The 20,152-nt window shown below is 43.2% G+C and overlaps 2 protein-coding genes across 4 annotated transcripts in view; both read left to right on the forward strand.

Moving 5' to 3' along the window:
- Nucleotides 1–12,098, forward strand: part of Gle1 (GLE1 RNA export mediator) — a 31,796-nt gene extending 19,698 nt beyond the window's left edge. For all 3 annotated transcript variants that reach the window (XM_005321040.4, XM_040286435.2, XM_021723603.3), the window contains 7 exons: nucleotides 4,194–4,336; nucleotides 4,425–4,615; nucleotides 5,123–5,252; nucleotides 7,127–7,231; nucleotides 8,637–8,719; nucleotides 9,866–9,929; nucleotides 11,177–12,098. In XM_005321040.4, coding sequence (XP_005321097.1) covers nucleotides 4,194–4,336; nucleotides 4,425–4,615; nucleotides 5,123–5,252; nucleotides 7,127–7,231; nucleotides 8,637–8,719; nucleotides 9,866–9,929; nucleotides 11,177–11,245 — 785 coding nt within the window. In that variant the 3' untranslated portion in view covers nucleotides 11,246–12,098. The remainder of the gene's footprint in view (nucleotides 1–4,193; nucleotides 4,337–4,424; nucleotides 4,616–5,122; nucleotides 5,253–7,126; nucleotides 7,232–8,636; nucleotides 8,720–9,865; nucleotides 9,930–11,176) is intronic.
- Nucleotides 12,099–19,349: 7,251 nt separating this feature from the next.
- Sptan1 (spectrin alpha, non-erythrocytic 1) overlaps nucleotides 19,350–20,152 on the forward strand; it is a 71,587-nt gene continuing 70,784 nt past the window's right edge. The window contains exon 1 of the mRNA XM_078048355.1: nucleotides 19,350–19,506. The gene's annotated coding sequence lies outside the window, so the exon portion shown is untranslated. The remainder of the gene's footprint in view (nucleotides 19,507–20,152) is intronic.

A 20,152-nucleotide genomic window follows, 5' to 3' on the forward strand; every position in this document is an offset into this window, starting at 1 on the left:
GCACTCTACCTCTGAGCCACATCCCCAGCCCTCAACACCCTTCTTTTTTTTAATATTTTTTATTTTTTTTAGGTGGACACAATATCTTTATTTTTATGTGGTGCTAAGGATTGAACCCTGTGCCTCATGCATGCTAGGCAAGCACTCTACCACTGAGCCACAATCCCAGCCCAACACCCTTCTTAAGAACAGAGATTATTTATTTTTCCACAGCTATAAACAAGGACACCTATAAATGAGACTATGCCATCCCTGGGCAGAGGAGTATGCACAGGTAGAAAGTTGCTCTCACTTGTATTGGGCCCCAGTGCCCCATTAACTTGTCACCTAAAAAATAGGAATCGTGCATTTCCTGCCCTTGAAAGCCATATGGCAAAACTCATGTAACATGTTGTTGCCTGAAATTCTTTCTGGAACAAGGCAAAGTATAAATAAACACATATCACTTGATAGAATTTAAAGTGTTCTTTCCCTTGATAGAAACAACGAGTGGGGAGAGGTGTCTGGACAACCACCCCACACCTTCACTGCTCTCCTCAACTTCTCTTGGTTCTTACCCCTCTCGCAGCCCTGACCTCCTAGTTGCCTATTTCAGGCTGAGGGCTACCTTCCTGTCTTGTCTTACCTTTCTGCCTTTGCCCTTGTTCCCATCCCCTGCCTTTCTTTCCTGTTTTCTGCAATTACTCCCTTTTACAGGCTGCTTTTCCTTAGCTTTCAAATATGTGTGAGTCTCACATTATAAGTTTCCCTTGATCCTCTACTTTCTAATTTTTTTGCTTTATCACATTTCCATATGACACTGTTGATTATTCTCTTCTCTAAAAATTTCAACTCTCCTTCAGCCTGCATGACAACATTTCTTTCCAGGTTCTGCTTCTCTCTGCCTCGTAATCCTTTGTGGGGTCCCAGTCTCCTGTGCCCACCTAATTGTAGGTGTTTCCTAGAGATCTGCTCATATCTCTGTTCTTTTCCTCCTATGTCCCCCCTCTTGACCAAGACTCTTTCTCAAGTCTGTCCTGGTTTGTTTCTTTCCTCTGAGCTTCAGATTCTCTAGCTCAGCCTCCTGAGGGCCATCTCTGGTGGATTTCTCTTAGCTACCACCAGCTTAGTGTGGTCAAATCTGAATATGACATCTTGCTTATGCCTCTTTCTTCCTATTTCCTGAGTAATCAGTCACCCTGTTATCAGTTGCTATGGGCGAAGCCAAGAGTAATCTTCCTGACTACTTCCTGTTTCTTTCTCCACATCTAATTAGTTTCTGGTTTTGCTCTTTTTCGTTTTTTACATATGGCTTAATTTCTGTTTCTCTATCATTAACTTTAAGTCCTTGAGAATTTCCAGGGCAGCCAGACACAAGACATACTCTAGAATTCATTTTCAATGAGTATTGAATTAGAGGAAATAAAAAAAAAAAAACCTCCTTTCTATCTCTGAAAAAAAGGTAAATATGCATGAGTCTTTAGATTTGGAGGAAAATATAAATGAGGATGTGGTTGCTTATGGATCTGGGAGGCCATGTCAGGCATATGGAAAGGCTGGGAGAGAAGGGTGGGTGGGGGACTCAGCCAGTGGGGATTTTTGAAACTTCCCTTAACGTGGCAATAGACTATGATGTAGCTGAGTGTGACCTAGGGAAATTTGTATGGAAATATATATTTTTAACATTTCAGTAAGGTTTGGGTCTCTATTTCTGTTTTTCTGGGATTATTCATTTTAGAGTTTCTGTGGTGTTTCATTATTTGATTCTTGGTTCCCTCCTGAATCTTTTTTTTTTTTTTTTTGAATAGGATTTTTCTGAGACTTGTTACATTTTTTTTAAAAAAAAAAACAGGATGATTTTTAATTTTTTAAAGAGAGAGAGAGAGAGAATTTTAATATTTATTTTTTAGTTTTCGGCAGACACAACATCTTTATTTTATTTTTATGTGGTGCTGAGGATTGAACCCAGGCCGCATGCATGCCAGGTGAGTGCCCTACTGCTTGAGCCACATCCCCAGCCCCGACTTGTTACATTTTTGAAGTGATTAGAAACTTTGTTGGGTATTCTCAACTGGAGGTGATATGTTAATTAAAACTTTTTTTTTTTTTTAATCAGGGATTGAACCCAGGAGCTCACTACTGAGCCACATCCCCAGTCCTTTATATTTTTTATTTAGAGACCGGTTCTCACTAAGTTGCTTAGGATCTTGCTAAGTTGCTAAAGCTGGGTTTGAATTTATAATCCACCTGCCTCAGCCTCCCAAGCCACTGGAATTACAGATGTGTGCCACTTCACCTGGAAAAATTTGATTATAAATAATGGAAACAAATTCAGATCTGGTTAAGAAAAAAGAATAGTGTTTATCCTAAAAATCAAGGGATATTTCCAATAGCAGGAATGGAGTAGGGTCTTAGGAGCTAGAAACTTTAGTTCTCTGTTCCTCTTGTCTCATTTTCTCTTTCTCCATCTCCATTCTTATTTTATGGATTCCTGGTCTTTGGTTCATGGGCAGGTGTCAGACCCCACTACTTCCAGAGTGCATGTGTTGCAGGCCAGCACTTTAAGGAATTGACTCTCTCGGGCTGGGGATGTGGCTCAAGCGGTAGCACGCTCACCTAGCGTGCGTGCGGCCTGGGTTCGATCCTCAGCACCACATACAAAGGAAGATGTTGTGTCCGCCGAGAACTAAGAAAAAATAAATAAAAGTTAAAATTCTCTCTCTCTCTGTCCCCCCCCCCCTCTCTCTCTCTTTAAAAAAAAAGAAAAAAAAAAGGAATTGACTCTCGTTGCTCAGTTTACTTAGCCTGACTGCCTAGTACCTACTTGTAGGGCTGGGTACTCAGGGTCTTCTATCAAACATAACGATTAGGAACTATCAGCTTTTCTTAACTATGACAAATAACTGAGATAATCAGTTTATAGAGAATAGATTTGTTTTCTCTCACATTTTTAGAGATTGCAGTCTAGATCACTTGGCCCTGTTGTTCTTTGTATGTGGTAGCACATCATGACCCTAACGGTCAGAAGGTGAAAAAGAGAGAGAAGAAGAGACCATAGTCTCACAGTCCCCTTGAAGGGCATGTCCCCCGGTGACCTAAAAATCTCCCAAGAAGGCCCATGTCTTTTTTGTTTTGTTTTGTTTTAATTTGTTACACATGACAGTACAATGATCTTGTCATATCCTACATTTGTATCAGACAGGGTATAATTTCTCATTTTTCTGAGTGTACAGGTTGCAGAATCACATTGGTCAAGCAGTCACGTATATACATACAACAATAATAATGTCTATTTTATTCTGCTTTCCCCCCAAGAAGCCCCATGTCTTGAAAAGTTCCTCCATCTCCCAGTAGCACTGAGCTGGGAAGTGAGTCTATACCACATGGATCTTTGGACTTAAAGTTCAAGCTCTCACAAGATCCCACTCCTTTGTCTTTGAGGATGTAGGAGGCCCAGAGAAAGGGAAAATCATCTCAAGTTGGGAAGATCCTTTAGCAGGTTCTTCCTAAAGGTGCAACTAATTCCTCTAGGGATAGCCACCACAGTCTGTGAGATCTGTAACACTTATTTTATTTTTTTAGTTGTTGATAGACCGTTGTTTGTTTGTTTCAATTTTTTTTTATTTATATGAGGTTCTGAGATTTGAACCCAGTGCCTCACACATGCCAGGCTACCACTGAGCCCCCAGCCCTAGCCCCTGTAACACTATTTAACAACTGTTTTTCTTTTCTCTGTCGTGTGTCAATTTCAGAATTAATTTATTCCCATTGGGCACATTAGTACAGCCTATAATCTCTCAGCTACTTGGGACATTGAGGCAAGAAGATTACAAGTTCAAGGCCAGCATCGGTAACTTAGTGAGACTCTGTCTCAAAAATTAAATAGAAAGGGCTGGGAATGTAGCTGAGTGGCAGAGTACCCCTGGGTTCAATTCCCAGTAACTAACACACACATACACACACACACACACACACACAATTCATTCTCAAGTAAGGAACTTCTTTGGAATAGTACCATGACTTGTATATTTTGCAGCCCCCACAACATGAATTTGATTTTTATATAATTTTTTGCACCAGTGTTTTTGCTTTTGGCTCTGAACTTCTGTAGAGGATCACGGTTGGATTTCTATAGAGGCTTGGTGATCACTTGATGAAAATAGATTGACGCATTTGTTGTGCCTTTTCACTGACTTTTTCCCTGTCATGCACAGGTTCTAAGCTGAAGGAGGTCTTTGACAAGATCCACAGCCTGCTTTCTGGAAAGCCTGTTCAATCTGGTGGGCGCTCTGTATCTGTCACACTTAACCCACAGGGCTTGGACTTCGTTCAGTATAAACTGGCAGAGAAATTTGTGGTAAGAAACTCAGAGGTATGGGAAGAGGAGGCTGGTGTACACCTTTTTGGGTATTAATTAAAATTGTCCCCCATCTCTTTGTTCTCAGAAACAAGGGGAAGAGGAGGTGGCCTCTCATCATGAAGCAGCATTCCCCATCGCAGTTGTGGCATCTGGGATCTGGGCGCTCCACCCCAGAGTGGGGGACCTCATCCTTGCTCATCTACACAAGAAGTGTCCTTACTCTGTTCCTTTCTATCCAGCTTTCAAGGAGGGGATGGCTTTGGAAGACTATCAGCGGTAAAGTTGTTTTTCTCCTTATTCACTCTCTCTAGGGTGATTAATAGAATATAAATAGAATTGGAATTTTTTTTTCCTCCTTCTCACAGTTCTTCTGTGTACCTTGAAAATTCTGTCAGAAAGGTCTTTGATGTAACTTTTGGGATTTGTGGTGTTAGATATCAATAATAATAGTTTATTAGAAAGAATATTAGACCTAGAATCCAGTGGTCTTAGAAATTATCCCTGCTTTTCATCTTAAGGGCTTTGCAAAAATGGGTAGATTATTTAACGTCTTTGAGTATTAGTTTTCCTATTTGTAAATGGGGTATTGATAGCCATTACCTTCTGATTTTACCTGTGAGTTTACCCTGCAGGGCTTTTGTGAAACAAATTTGTTGGCGAATACCAGTGCTTTGCTATAATGTTAAACATAACAATATTATTACTTTTAGCCATGAAAAGTAATCTCTGGTTTGTTACCCTTATTGTGGCCTTGTCACATTGAGTTTTTCTCTTTCCATGTAGGATGCTCGGCTACCAAGTGAAGGATTCCAAGGTGGAACAGCAGGACAACTTTCTAAAACGCATGTCTGGGATGATTCGTCTCTATGCTGCCATCATCCAGCTCCGGTGGCCGTATGGAAACCAACAAGAAGTGGGTAGAAAAGGCTAACTGCCAGTAATGAGAGGTTGGATGAGGGTCCATGTTGGTGATTCCACCCACAGCAAACATTTTCCTTGGTGTCAGGTTTCTGTTATTGCAGCAAAATACCTGAGAAACAGCTTACAAGGAGGAAGGGTTCATTTTGGCTCATGGTTTCGTAGGTTTCAGTCTGTTCAGCTGGCTCCATTGTTCTTGGGGCTGTGGTGAGGCAATACTTCACAGCAGGAGTATGTGGTAGAGTAAAGCTGCCCATCCACAGCAGCTGGGAAGCAAGAGAGGGACAGGCAGGGGTGGGGTCCCAGAATCTCCCTCAAGGGCACATCCCAGTGGCTGACCTCCTCCAGCTAGGCTCTGTCTCTTTGAGGTTCCATCCATCTTGCAATAGTGCCACAGGCTGGTGACCAAGCCTTTAACACATAGGCCTTTGGGAGACACTTCCAAACCATAGCAGCCTTCCTTCCGAATCTCTCCAGTGAAACAATGAGGGAAAGTGTCTGGTAGCTTCACAGGTTTTTGTTGTTGTTTTGGTTTTTTTGCTTTACTAAGGATTGAACCCAGGACCTTACACATACTAGGCAAGCACTGAGCGATATATTTTTCAACCAATTTTACTTTATCTTTTTGAGACAGTGTTCTGCTAAATTGCTCATGCTAGCCTAAAATGTGTGATCCTCCAGCATGTTTTCCAAGAGGTACACCATTGCATCTGGCTTCATAGACCAGAAGAGAGGCTATTATAAGTCAATCATTAGATTTAGAAGGTATTCGGGATTGAACTCAGGGAATCGTGCATGCTAAGCAAGCACTGTACCACTGAGCCCTATGCTTTTTTATTAGAGGGATGAGCAAGAAGTTGTCATCTTACCCCTGGTTGGGGCCTTGGAATCTATCTAGGTCCCATTGCTTACCTCACAGATAGGCAGTGGAAACATACAAAGCTGGAGGGATTCATATCTGTCAGTGACAGAGCCATGGCGGGGTTCTGGGCTTTGACCTCTCAGCTCATTTTTTTCTCAAGGAGTACAGGTAGAGAGGTAGAGAAGTTAATAGACTTCGAAAAAATAGAAGTTGATTGAATCCAAGAACTTTTTATTGCTGTATCTAGGTTCTAAGCTAAAGGTACCAAGAAAAATAGAATGTCAATAAGAGCCATACATATTGGTGCATATCTATAATCCCAGTGATACGATGGCTGAGGTAGGATTATGAGTGTAAAGCCAGCCTGGGCATCATAGCAAGATTCCATCTCAAAAAAAAAAAAAAAAAAAGTTTTAAGCTGGGCCTGGTGGAGCATGCCTGTAATCCCAGTGGCTGGGAAGGTTGAGGCAGGAGGATCACGAGTTCAAAGCCAGCCTTAGCAACAGCGAGGCACTAAGCAACTCAGTGAGACTCTGTCTCTAAATAAATTACAAAATAGGGCTAGGGATGTGGCTCAATGATTGAGTGCCCTTGAGTTCAATCCCTGGTTATGCTCCCCCCTGCCCCCCAAAAAAGGTTAATACTGTAAGTATTGGCCTATGGAATCTCTGAAACTGAAGTTGTTATATGTGTCAAAGGGATCCTGTAAAGAAGGTGTGAGAATGTACACGTTGTTTAGAATATTTAAAACCAGAGTTTGAGGCTGGGGAAAAAGCTCAGGTGATAGAGTGCTTGCCTTGCAAACACAAGGCCCTGAGTTCGATCCCCAGCACCAAAAAAAAAAAAAACAAAAGTCTGTTTAGCCTGTGTTATTTCCTCCTTGTGGCATGTTCCTGGGCGAAATGATCTTGGTGTTCATGTCTTCTTGGTAGTCGCTGAATAACATGGAGAGTTTAGATCTCTCAATAAAATGAGATCCAATTATGGTAAAACTTCTCTCCTCATAGATTCACCCTCATGGCTTAAATCATGGCTGGCGCTGGTTGGCCCAGATCTTAAACATGGAACCTCTGTCAGATGTGACAGCCACTCTCCTCTTTGACTTCTTGGAGGTATGTAATTTAGATATCACACAAGAGAAAGCCAGTGGTTGAGGTGGACTTAGGAAATTGAGTGACAAGGATGGGTAAGCAGTGTAGAAATGAGCCTGGAGGTGAACAGTATTTATTACACCAGTGTTGCAGATGTTTTTTCCAAACCACAAGAAAGCTCTGGCTTTCACTTTTTCTAAGCATTGTACTTGCCTTCTCTGTGTAGATGTTTTTTTCCATTACCAAAATAAGAAAATGGTGCATCCTAGCTTAAGTTAAAAAATAGCATTAGTTTTAGTGATATAGAAGTGACTCCCACAACCAAGGTAGGACATGCAATTGAATCTCTTTAGAGCATGGAACCAAGGCACTGGAATATCACCAGGCACCAGCTTAGTCTCTCTGTGGCACCATATGACTTTCATAACCACTGTCTCTGCAAGCTGCCTCACTCTTGCTCTGTTGGCTAACATTGTCAGTTTCTCTGCATGTAGTAGGGGAGGCGGCAATCCTGGCTGTCACTCATCTCAGCATGATCACTCAATGTTTTGGGACCAATATTTCACTGTTCTGAGATTCCTTACTTCCAGGAGAGAAAATACCATACCCAGCTTGGGTCAGGTATCTTCCCTATCTAGAAGGCTATATACAGTTCTGTCTGCCTCTAAGGGACCACCACATTTAAAACTAGTTTGTTTAGCTTGTGTTATTTCTGCCTTGTGGCATGTCACCACAGTAGGATGACAGCAAGGGTTTCCACGGAAAGTAGATACTTAAAGAATGCTTAAGGGCTGGGCGTAGTGGCGCACGCCTGTAATCTCAATGGCTTGGGAGGCTGAAGCAGGAAGATTGCAAGTTCAAAGCCAGCCTCAATAGTGGTGAGGTGCTAAGCAACTCAGTGAGACCCTGTCTAAATAAAATATAAAATAGGGCTGGGGATGTGGCTTAGTGGTTGAGTGCCCCTGAGTTCAATTTCCAGTAACAACAACAAAAAAAGAATGCTTAGGGAACATGCCATAACAGGTCTGGGGCCATTTCACCAGTAATGCTAGTAGTTCCTAGTCGCCTTTTAGTTCCTGGAGTCACATACACTAACAGTGAGCCTGAATCTTTGAGAATACAAGTAGTATCCCCTATTTGCTTCTTACTAGGGTTGGGAGGGTGCCAGACCTTCAGAACGACTTGGGTTTGGTAGAGTAAAAGAAGAATTGTTCACAAAGACCTGACAGTCTGTGTATTGCTATATACAGAGAAACGCTTGTGGTAGAAGAGTGGTTTCTTTCCATTTATTCCCTCATTAGCTAGCTCAGTAGTATGACTGATATTTTTTGACAGGTGTGAAAGGCAAAGGCTGATCCCACTTTGTGGATCTGTCCTGGGAGTGGATTTTCCTCCCTGCCCTCATGGTTCTTGTCTTTTCTGTTAGGTGTGTGGGAATGCCCTCATGAAGCAGTACCAAGTCCAGTTCTGGAAGATGATACTACTCATCAAGGAGGATTATTTCCCAAGGTATCAGGCTTATTGAGCAGGCAACTGGGATTTAGTTACTAACAGTAGTGAACCAGGTATAGAGACCCTGGAGTGCTATTACATGCTATTTTTCACTGAAATTAAAAATGCTAGGGGTGTAGCCAGTGGTAGAGCACTTGCCTAGCTTGCACAAGGCCCTGGATTCCAACCCAGCACTGAAAAAAAATTTTTTAAAGCCTGTGTTAAGGGCTGGGGTGGTGGTTCAGTGGTGGAGCACTTGCTTAGGATGTGTGAGGCACTGGATTCAATTCTCAGCACCATATATAAATAAATAAAATAGGGGCTGGGGTTGTGGCTCAGTGGTAGAGCACTTGCCTTGCATATGTGAGACACTGGGTTCAATTCTCAGTACCGAGTGTAAATAAATGAATAAAATAAAGGTCTGTCAACAACTGAAAAGTTAAATAAACAAACAAACAAATAAATAAAAGTCCATGGATGACTAAAAAAATATGGGAGGAAAAAAGCCTGTGTTAAGGATCACATCTTTTTACTCCTGTACATCTCTGTTGTTATTATTTTTTTTGCTTAAATTTTTTAGTTATAGATGGACATAATACCTTTATTTTATTTATTTATTTTTATGTGATGTTGAGGATCCAATCCAGTGCCTCATGTGTGCTAGGCAAATGCTCTACCACTGAGCCACAACCCCAGTCCCCTATACTTCTCTTTTATATTTGAATAAATACTTTTGAACTCTAAATGAGAGTCTTTTAAAAATATTGTTAATTAAATGAAACACAATTAGGAAAGTCTTAGAGTAAGATATCTGGCATTTTTAAAAATTGTTCTTTCCCAGGGTCCCCCAGATAATCTAGGATGGTGATTACATGTAGCCATGAGTTAAGCCAAGAGGTTAAGTCCTCTCATTAAATCAGATGGGGTAACTAATGGCAAAGCCCTGATCACAAAGACCCTGGAAAGGAGTGTGCTCTCTTCTTCTTTTTCTCTGGCTTGAAAAGGTTGAGATCATTTGGAAGAGCAGCAGTACCCTTAGCTTATTAGCCAGCCCTGTGAGTCAGTGGGTCACACTGTACTCCAGATCAGTAGTGTGCTGATACACACCATCCAAAAGAGGTGTGTATCATGGGGGGTTCACAGATCTCCTTTGTCTCCCTGTAGAATTGAAGCCATCACAAGCTCAGGACAGATGGGTTCTTTCATACGCCTCAAGCAGTTCTTGGAGGTAAGATGCCCTCAGCCTAATATATCTCAAACTGTTGACCTGAGACTCACCTGAGCCTGACAAGTCCTGCACCTCCAAACCCTGATGGCAGCCTCCTCCTCTAGCTCATCCCAGCCCTGCTGTTTGTTAATGATTCCCACTTGCCTCTCTCTGGACTGGGGCTGCCATTTCATCTTCTTCCTGCATATCATTCTTCATGCTGCCTGTGAAGCAGCCACCCTAAGAGATGAATAAAATATATAATGAATCTTCTGTCACTAATATTTTCTTTTTTTTTTTTTTTTTTGCTGATACTGTGGATGGAACTCAGGGGTATTGTATCATTTAACTATATCCCCAGCCCTGTATTTTTTATTTGGTGGAGTTTTTTTTTTTTTTTTTTTACTTTTGTGGAACTGGGGGTCTAACCCAGGGCTTTGTAAATGCAAGGCAGATGCTTTGCCACTGAGCTTCATCCCAACCCCATATTTTTTTATTTGGAGACAAAGCTGGCCTTGAAAATTGCAGTCCTCCTGCCTCATTTCCTAGGTAGCTGAAATTACAGGTGTGGCCACCATGCCTGGCTTCATCAATACAAGTTTTGCTTATTGACCAAATTTCCTTTCTCTATCTTGGGTTTGGGAAACTGGTAAATGTGGTCACTTTTCTCCACAAGAAGAGACTATACTTTCAGTTGGACTGTACCCCTATTTCCAACTGCCAAGAAGTTTTAAGAGGTAAATTTTCACAAATAATTTGAAACTCCATAGTAGGTGTACTAAAGTAATCCACTGATTTTGAGCTTCTAGGAGCCCCATTGGGAAAATAGTGATGGTGACAGATGAAGCCACGCTGTAGGGACAAGGATGGAACAGGCGTAATAACAGCACTTCATTTGTTCTAGTCTTACACAGAACCATCAGTCTTACTTATGGGCTTTTTCCTTTGTCTACTCTTCCATAGGACTTGGTGTTTGTCCCTCCAAATTTCTTCCAACTGTAAAGCATAAGATACAGTGTTATTAGAAACTCATTCTGAGCCAGGTATGGAAGCATACACCTGTAATTCCACTCAGGAGGCTAAGGCAGGAGGATCACAAGTTCAAAGATGGCCTCGGCAACCTGGCGAGACCTTGTCTCAAAGTGAAAATTAAAATATAAAGGGCTGGGGTGTAACTCAATGGTTGAGCACCCCTGGGCTCAATCCCCAGTAATGCACACTCATTCTCTTTTTGTCTTAACTCATTCTCTTTTTTCTTTCCCGACCAGAAATGTTTGCAACGCAAAGAGATTCCTGTCCCCAAGGGCTTTCTGACTTCCTCCTTCTGGCGTTCCTGATGTTACTCCCATCACCCAATATCACCACTATATTGTGAAGAGGCAAGAATAAAGCAACTGAAGATAGTTGTTTTGGGAAGAAGTCATGTTAAATTTAGAAATTTGTCAGTGTGTGTTTTTACATATTTGACCATGTGACTAGGAGAGAAGATTTTCACAAAATCTTGGTAATTCCTTTACAGGTTTGGTAACTCATTAAGGCATCCACATGCTGGATTAAATAGAGCTGGCTTTTCTGTTTTTTGTAAAATTTGTGAGCAGAGGTGTTTAGTACTTGGTCTCATTCCTTTGTCTCTGAGTGTCTTTCAGAAAGTTGGTGATACATTAGCCATTTTACTCTGAACTAGTCTGAGCCCACCATTTCACCCCTTCCCCACCCCTGTTCAGACAAATTCCCAGAAAGAGATTCGTAAGATACCATTCAAAGTATCATTAAATGGTTAAAGCCAAATCCTTACATGCATGTCTGGGTTATGATGGTTTTGCCTTTCTCAGCTTGTGAAGCATTTCTAAATGCAGAGGAGACGAGTGATATGTAGTTAAATAAAGACATTTGGGAGGAATTATAATTTTTTTCATGTTCCAAGTAATGAATGATGATTAATTTGCCGACTGAAGCCACTGCAAAAATCCAGAATTTGAATGTTCAGATAAAAATTGCAATTTGTTTTATGGAAAGACTCATTCTCTATTATACTGCAGAGGCAGCAGCCAAAGATCTGTCCCTCTACGCTTAGTGCTTTGTGGGCATATTTATTCACTGGTACCCAAGTAGCTTGAAGTGACCCATTCTATGAATCCTGACTGCAGTGCCAAAAAATAAGTAATAAAGCTTGATTTTTTTTAATATCCATTGCTGATATATAGTTGATTTAATATAATCAATTTCCTGCACTTTGAGTTGTATAAATCATTAGAGGAATTGTGTTCTTGTAGTACACGAATCTACGTATGGAATGATATGTATTTCTTCCTCTTTTGCCTTTTTTTTGTGTGTATATGTGGTACTGAGGATTGAACCCAAGGGTGCTTAACCACTGAGGCATGTCCCAGCCCTTTTTATATTTTATTTTGATACAGGGTCTTGCTAAGTTGCTGAGGCTGGCCTTGAAATTTGGATCCTCCTGCCTCAGCCTCCTGAGTCACTAGGATCAGACATGTGCCACTGCTTCCAGCTGTTTCACCTTTTTTTTAAAAGAGAGAGAGCTGGGCATGGTTGCACATACTTTTGAAATCCCAGTGACGCAGGAAGCTGAGGTAGGAGGATCACAAGTTTAAAGCCAGTCTCAGCAACTTAGCAAGACCCTGTCTAAAACAATAAGAAGGGCTGGGGATATGGCTCAGAGGTTAAGTGCTCCAGGATCATTCCCCAATACCAATAAATAAAAAAGTAAAACATTTTTTTAAAAAGGGGAAAAAATTGAATATGAAAAATCACTGGGGACTGGGGATGTAGCTCAATAGTAGAGTATATCATGTGAAGTCCTGGGTTCAGTCCCTAGCATCAAAAAACAAACAGAGGCTGAGGTTGTGGCTCAGCGGTAGAGCGCTCCCCTGGCACATGTGAGGCCCTGGGTTTGATCCTCAGTGCCACATAAAAATAAATTAATTTTTTAAAAAGGTATTGTATCCAATTACAACAAAAAAATAAATGTTTAAAACAAACAAAAAAACTCTCAACGGACAAGATGATATTAAGGTGTCTCATAGTAACTTTTTTTTGAGGGGGGTACCAAGGATTGATCTCAGGGGGCACTGAACCACTGAGCCACTTCCCCTGCCCTAGTTTGTATTTTATTAGAGACAGGGTCTCATTGAGTTGCTTAGTGCCTTGCTTTTGCTGAGGCTGGCTTTGAACTTGGGATCCTCCTGCCTCAGCCTCCCGTGCTCCTGGGATTAGAGGTATGCACTACTGCACCTGGCTTCTCGTAGTGATTTTTTTTTTTTTTAATGTGTAGTCGGAGATGGACACAGTTTATTTTATTTTATTTTATTTTATGGACACAGGTTTATTTTATTTATGTGGTGGCGAGGATTGATCCCAGTGCCCCACACATGTAAGGCAAGCACAACCTCAGCCCTCATAGTGTTTTAATATTCTTCCTCTAGACGTGGTTAGCAGTTTTGCATATGTCAGTCGGTACCAGTATTCCTGATATATTCTCAAAGGTAAACCAAGAAAGGAGAGCATTGGGAGGCCAGGGTTTTGATGTCCACTGATAATGTCGCCTCAGAGATCATGATCAACAGTGGACTGATACAGCTCCAAATAGGCGAAAGCATCAGATTCCTTACCATAGAATGCCAGGAGCTGCATTTGCTTTTTAACTCAAGTACTTGTCTGCTGGCTTTTTTCCAACTTGACCTCATTTCTCAGGCTGAGTTCCCACATTTTTGTCATATCATTGTCCTATATTACCTTTGAGCAAATGTGATGATGCATTAAAAATTCCAGTAAGACAGAAACTCTACACGTCCATTGTAGAGAAGAATGGAGTTGCTCTGAGGGTTTCCCACCCATGCATTTAGAGCTTTTCCCTCCATCTCAAACTTGCTATGATGGTAGCAGTGATGCGATTAGTGACATCTCAGGCCCAGGATAACCAAAAATAAGAACTGTAGAGCTTCTTTTGGTGTGTGTGTGTGTGTGTGGCACTGGGTATTGAACCCCAGGGCCTTGAGCATGCTAGACAGGCATTCCACCACTGAGCAATATTTTAGCCCCCTTTTAAAATTTTTAAAGGCTGGGGTTGTGGCTCAGGAGTAGAGCACTAGCCTAGCACATGCGAGGCTCTGGGTTTGATCCTCGGCACCACATAAAAATCAATAAATAAAACAAAGGTATTATGAAAAAAAATATATGTTGAGACAGGGTCCTGCTAAATCACTCAGACTGTCCTCAAATTTGTAATCCTCCTGCCTCAGCCTCCCATGTCACTGGGATTATAATCCATAGAGCTTCTTACAGGTCCTTATCACACACAGCCATTCCCTTCCCTTTTCTTTGTTCTACCTAATGAATTCCGGATAGTGGATTTCCTGTGGATTTATAGCAAACAGATGAGAGCTGTAGTCTTCCAGCTGTGTGATGCATTTACAAAGACACTCATTATACAGAAGTTTATCTTCTAGCTTACAGCCAGGCTCCATTTTTTAAAAATACCAGTTTATACAAGTTTATGTATTCTAGAAACATTTTTTGTTTGTTTTAGCTTTTTCAGGATGTCTACGCTAAATGCAGAATATGATCCTGTATTAGAACCTGGACCAGAGAAAAGGATTTTTCTGCACATTTGTTTTTTGGCTATAAAGAATATTAGAGCAGAACATGGTGGCATACATCTGTTATTCCAGCAACTCTGGAAGCTGAGGCAGGAGAATCATAAGTTACTGCCCAGCCTGAACAAAATAAATAAATAAATAAATAAATAAAAGAATAAAGAAAAACCCATTGGGCAGTTTGCAAAACTTGCATAAGATCTATGTATTAGATAGTAGTATTTTGTCAATATTGATTTCTTGACTTTTTAAACAAATACTTATGGAAGTAAATGGGAGTGATGTCTACAACTTATTTTCAAATGATTTGGAGAGGGGATGAACCTATATGTATAGATATGTGTATATGTATTTTTTATTCTATATGTATATGTGCATGTACACATAGAATAATAAAGCAAATATGTTCAAAGGTTAACAACAGAGGAATCTGGATTTAGGGCATACGGGATAATTTCAACTTATAACATTTTGCAAAGTTGAAATTATTTCAAGGTTAAAAGGCGACCTTACCCTCCCCCCCCAAAAAAAAAAAAAAAAAAAAACTTAAGACCCCTTCATGCACCAGGTACAATGGCACATACCTGTAATCCCACCTACTTGGGATGCTGAGGCAGGAAAATCATAAGTTTTAGGTCAATTTGGGCAACTTAGCAAGACCTTGTCTCAAAATTTTAAGGACTGGGGATGTAGTTCATGATAGTTCACTTGCCTAATGTATGTGAGGCCCGAGGCTCTATCCTCAGTACTACCAAAAGAAAATCCCACAAAGCCAAAAAAACAAAAACCCTTCATGTTTACAGTTGTTCCAACAAGATGACAAAATCACATTGTAGAAGCTACAACCTTATGACTGGATCCTGGTGACTAAGGTAGTCTTGAAGCCATCAACTTGTAACAGGATGGAGAGCAGGTTTGTTTTTTGGAGAGGTGAGGGGGACAGATAACAGGGATTGAATTCAGGGGCACTTGACCACTGAGTCACAACTCCAGCTCTTTTTTTTTTTTTTTTTTTTTTTTAATTTAGAGACAGGGGCTGGGGACATAGCTCAGTTGGTAGAATGCTTGCCTTGCATGCACTAGGCCCTAGGTTCAATCCCCAGCACCATAAAAAAAAAAAAAGAAAAATTAGAGACAGGGTCTCTCACTGAATTGCATAGGGCCTTGCTAAGTTGCTGAGGCTGGCAATCCTCCTGCCTCAGCCTCCCAAGCCACTGGGATTATAGGAGTTCACCACTGTATCCAGCTGTAACATGTTTTAGAAATGGCTAAACCCAGGCAGATGGAGAGGTAAATTGGAACAAGATTGTGGAGGCTCTGGAAAAGTTTATTTAAATCGTTGGGCTATTCTGTAGGCAATGGGAAGTTATTAAAGTTTCCTGAGAAGGTTTGACATGGTTTGTGAAACTAATTCTAACAATATGCTTAAGATGAACAGGATGGGGCTGGGGTTGTAGCTCAGTGGTAGAGCACTTGCCTCACACACGTGAGGGCCTGGGTTCGCTCCTCAGCACCACATAAAAATAAATACATAAAGATACTATGTCCATCTACAACTAAAAAAAAAAAAAAAAAAAAGATGAACAGGAGGAATGGAGACTGTTCCAGCTTAATATGCAGTCTTACCAGGATCCAGAGGTGACAACGGGGACTGGGCTAGGACAGTAGTTAGGCAGGGGGAAGGGGAGCTCACCCTTCTGCTGTCATCTGGAGTCTTTTAAGCAAGTCAGCCTGATGAGGCCAAACTTCCAGCAGTAATCAGGCCTCTTCTTTGAAGTCCTTGATCTCAGAAACAATTACTTGTGTTTGTTTTTTTGTTCTTGTTTTGCAGTCCAGGGATTGATCCCCAGGGGTACTCTACCACTGAACCACATCCTCAATCCTTTTTATTTTGAGACAGAATCTTGCAAAGTTGCCCAGCTTGGCTTCAAACTTCTAATCCTCCTGCCTCAGCCTCTCATGTAGCTGAAACTACACCTGTGCATCACTGAACTGAACAAAAGTTTAACCATTCTTAAGTCTACAGTTCTATGACATTAAGTACGATCACAATGTTATTCAACCATCATTGTCTAGAACTTTCTCATCATCCAGATGGAAATTGTACTCCTCATTCCTTCCTCCCCTCAACCCTTCATAACCACTGTTTTAACCACTCTGTTTTTATGAGTCTGACAATTCAGGGGTCTTCTATAAGCAGAAAAATATAATATTTGTATTTTGGTGTCTGGCTTATTTCACTTAGATAATGTCTTCAAAGTTTATCCAGTCACTGTCTTTAGAAGAAGTGTGCTATTGCTGGCAAGGTCTGACACTGCAGAATGTCATCTGGGAAGAGGTGCAGTCCCCTTGCCAGCATGGCTTTTCCCAATCAGTTCCTTTCTTTACAGGGAGGAAAAATAGGTCAAGTGCTTACTTTTGAACTCTGGGAGATGAGAAGGGGGTGGAGGTGGGGGGTATTTCTCTTAAGAGAAATACGTGGCTGGAGCATGTGAAAACATCATTACAATCAGTGCACTTCCAAACAGTTGACCTCTTGAACAACTTGAGAAGATGTTGGGACTGCTGAGATGTTTAAGCTTAGGCTACTTATCAAGCCTTCAGCAGACTGCTAGAAACAGAAGGAGTATAGAATCCATTCCTACCCTCTGCTTCTCTGGAGGCAGGGAGAGATGTGACTGAGAACATGGAGTGACTGCTTGTAGAGTTGTCACACTGTCCTGTGTGTGTGTGTGTGAGTGTGTGTGTGTGAGTGTTTCCTGAATTTCTTTTAGAAAAAAAAGAAGGCCATTATCTGCTTTATCCTGTTCCTGTCCCTATACCTAGCAGAGTGTAAGGCATCTGCTGAAATTAGTGCGAGGGAGGGAGTCAGACAATAGAACACATGAAAAATGACTTTTGAAATATCTCACTTCCAGTGCCAAATGCAGACTGGGGTGGGTGAGTGAGTGGGGATATTGTTTCTTGGCCATGGCTCAGATCTGAAAAAGGGTCGACAAATAAGATTTTAGTTTCTATATCAGAACAGAGCTGTCTCTTGGGTCCCCAATTTGTTTTACATCTGGTAGAGCAGTAAAACCCCCATTTCACTATGGGGCCAGGGTGATTGAAAAGAACAGCCTACACTTCTGAGCCCACCCTTTGCTGGAGCAGAAAGTCTTAGAAATTTTGGAGAGCTGACTGTGTTAGCCATTTTGTAACCAGAGCTGAGCATCTGATTAAAAATTTTGCTGCAGCTGACTGGAGAAGAGACTATGGACGCCATCAGCTGTTTTCAGAAATGCTCACGCCCGGAAAGAGTTACCCAACCCTGTTTTCTCTGCATTGAAGATTGCAGGAAATGCCTCTCAGTTCCTATGCTTTTCCTCCAGATTCTATAGAGCTGCTTCTGGGGTGTGGCCACTCCTTTTCTTTTCTCTGCACTCCAGTGGAGTGGGAATAGGGCAATTTTTCCTATTTTTTATCATGGCCACAGCCAAGGCATTTTAGAAACCAGGTTGCAGATCCCAGGCCCAAGAAAAGCAGCCAAACTGCAGAAGACCAGAAAGCACAGGGCTGGCCTGGTCCCAGATTCTGGTGCAATGCCCAGTGCCTTTATATTTATTTAAAGAGGAGGGCCACTTGGTAACCAGGAGGCTGAGGCCCTCCTGAGCTTCAAGAGTTCCCTGTCTGCCTGACTGCACAGGAATGAGCTGGGTGTTATTCCCAATGACTGTGGCCTGCCCAGCTGTCCCTGAAATGGGGGTAGGGAAAGGACTTTCTAAAGGAGGGCTTCTGATTACAGAGTTTAGAGTCAGGCCTTTAAACTGCTAGTATGATAAAGAACAGAAATTGCAGGAATCTTATTTTTCTCTTCTCACAACCCCAGCATTCACCTGCATCACAATGTCTCCCTTTTGTACCTGAAGGCAGTAGTCCCCTGACATATGTTCAACCCCTAGCTTTTCTGCTCTCTAGCTGCCTGACCTGGAGCAAGAGACCTAGTCTCAATGACAGGGTGTGCATTTGTACAATGGGGAAATAATATCTACCTCGTTAAATTATTGCAAAGTTTTAAAAAATTAAAAGGTAACACATGAAATGCTTAGTGCCTGATACACAAGGATAGTTCAATTGTGGGAAAAGGAACCTTAATGTCCTGTTTATGAAACACGACTGATGCACACTATGCCACTGGTGACAGGCGAGAAAGCAAAAGCTTTTTAAATAAATTATTAATTATCCAAATCCTTTAAGGACAGACTATGGCCCGAATTAGTCTATTTTTTTTTTTCTGATCCAGATTTGACCTTTTTTCTTACATCCTCCTCAAACCCAGAGTCCTAAATCATCGTTTTCTTGACTCCAGCTCCCACCAGAGCAGGCTGACTTGGGTCCCCAGCGCCAGCCTCCTCGGGACAGGGTGTTTTTCCAGCCAGGGCGCGCAGCATCCCTATGCAGACTGCAGCTATGGCCTCTGCCCCGCCCTTCGCCGCAGTCCTGGAAGGGCTCCCAGGGGCGAAGGGGTGCGGTGCAGATTCTCTGCAAGGCGGGCGGGGAGGGGCAGGATTGGAGGATCCAAGCTGCAGGAAGGGCGGTTGCGCCGCCAGGGCGGAGGCAGTGATTCTACCGCACCATTACCCCCACCCCTTGCGCGCGCCCTATTTCCCCATCCTCCGGCCGCCCTCTCTGCGACGGCAGCTTCGTCCCCTTCCGCGCGTGCTCGGCCCTTTCCGCGGAGCGGTCGGGCAATTAGCCCGCTGGAGCTCCGCCCTCTTCGCTCCTCCGGCGCGCTCCCCCGCCCTTCTTCTGTGCCAGGCCGCTTCCCCCACACTCGTGCCCGCTCGACGCGGGAACGCGCGTGACTGCTTATAAAAGAGGCGGGGCGCGCGCATCGCCGCCACTACCCGCTGCGGAGCGAACGGCGCAGAGTGGAGGCCGCGGAAGCGCGTCGGTCCCTCAGCACCCCTCAGCCCGGGCACCCACGGCCCTCACAGGAGCCGGTGAGAGGGGCCGTGGGCCAGCTCGGGGCGGGAGCGGGGTCCTGGTCAGCCGACCCCAGGGCTGGGCCCGCAGCCCTCGGGCGGGGCGGGGCGGTACTGGCGCGCGGACAGGTGAGCCGGGCTGGCCTCGCCGCCCCTTCGGCGTCCCTGCCGCCAGGCGAGCCGCCGCCACCGCCCTTGTGGCGCGAGGGCTGCGGAGGAGCTGCGGGCCGGGCCGTGGCGCCAGCAAGTCATTGACGGGGGGAGGGGGCGCGAGGCCGCGGGGCTCCACCCTGCAGTCGGCCGCGGCAGGTGGGTGGGGGCACCGTCTGCTCTCCGCCTTCTCCTCTTCCCTGCCCGGCGCACCCTCGCCACCCCCGGTCCCCTGCCTGGTTGGGAGCGACGGGTGCAGCCCACTTTCCCAAGTCAACGCAGGCAGTGCCGGCCGCCCCTCAAAAGAGGAAGAGCCCTGCGCACAGAGCCAGGGGCTCTTCGACTTCGGTCCCTTCCTGCAGCGAGACTGTCTGCCCTCTCTCTAGCCCGAGAAGGTCGGAGATGGGCCGGCTCCTTTTCTTTCCTTGTAATAAGCGTTTCTTTCATCCCCAATTGTGATCTTCTTGTAAATAGTAGGTAGAAGCTGCGCTTGCTTGGCATGAGACCCAAGTCA

The sequence above is a fragment of the Ictidomys tridecemlineatus genome, chromosome 4 (assembly GCF_052094955.1).
Source record: "Ictidomys tridecemlineatus isolate mIctTri1 chromosome 4, mIctTri1.hap1, whole genome shotgun sequence".
NCBI lineage: Eukaryota > Metazoa > Chordata > Mammalia > Rodentia > Sciuridae > Ictidomys > Ictidomys tridecemlineatus.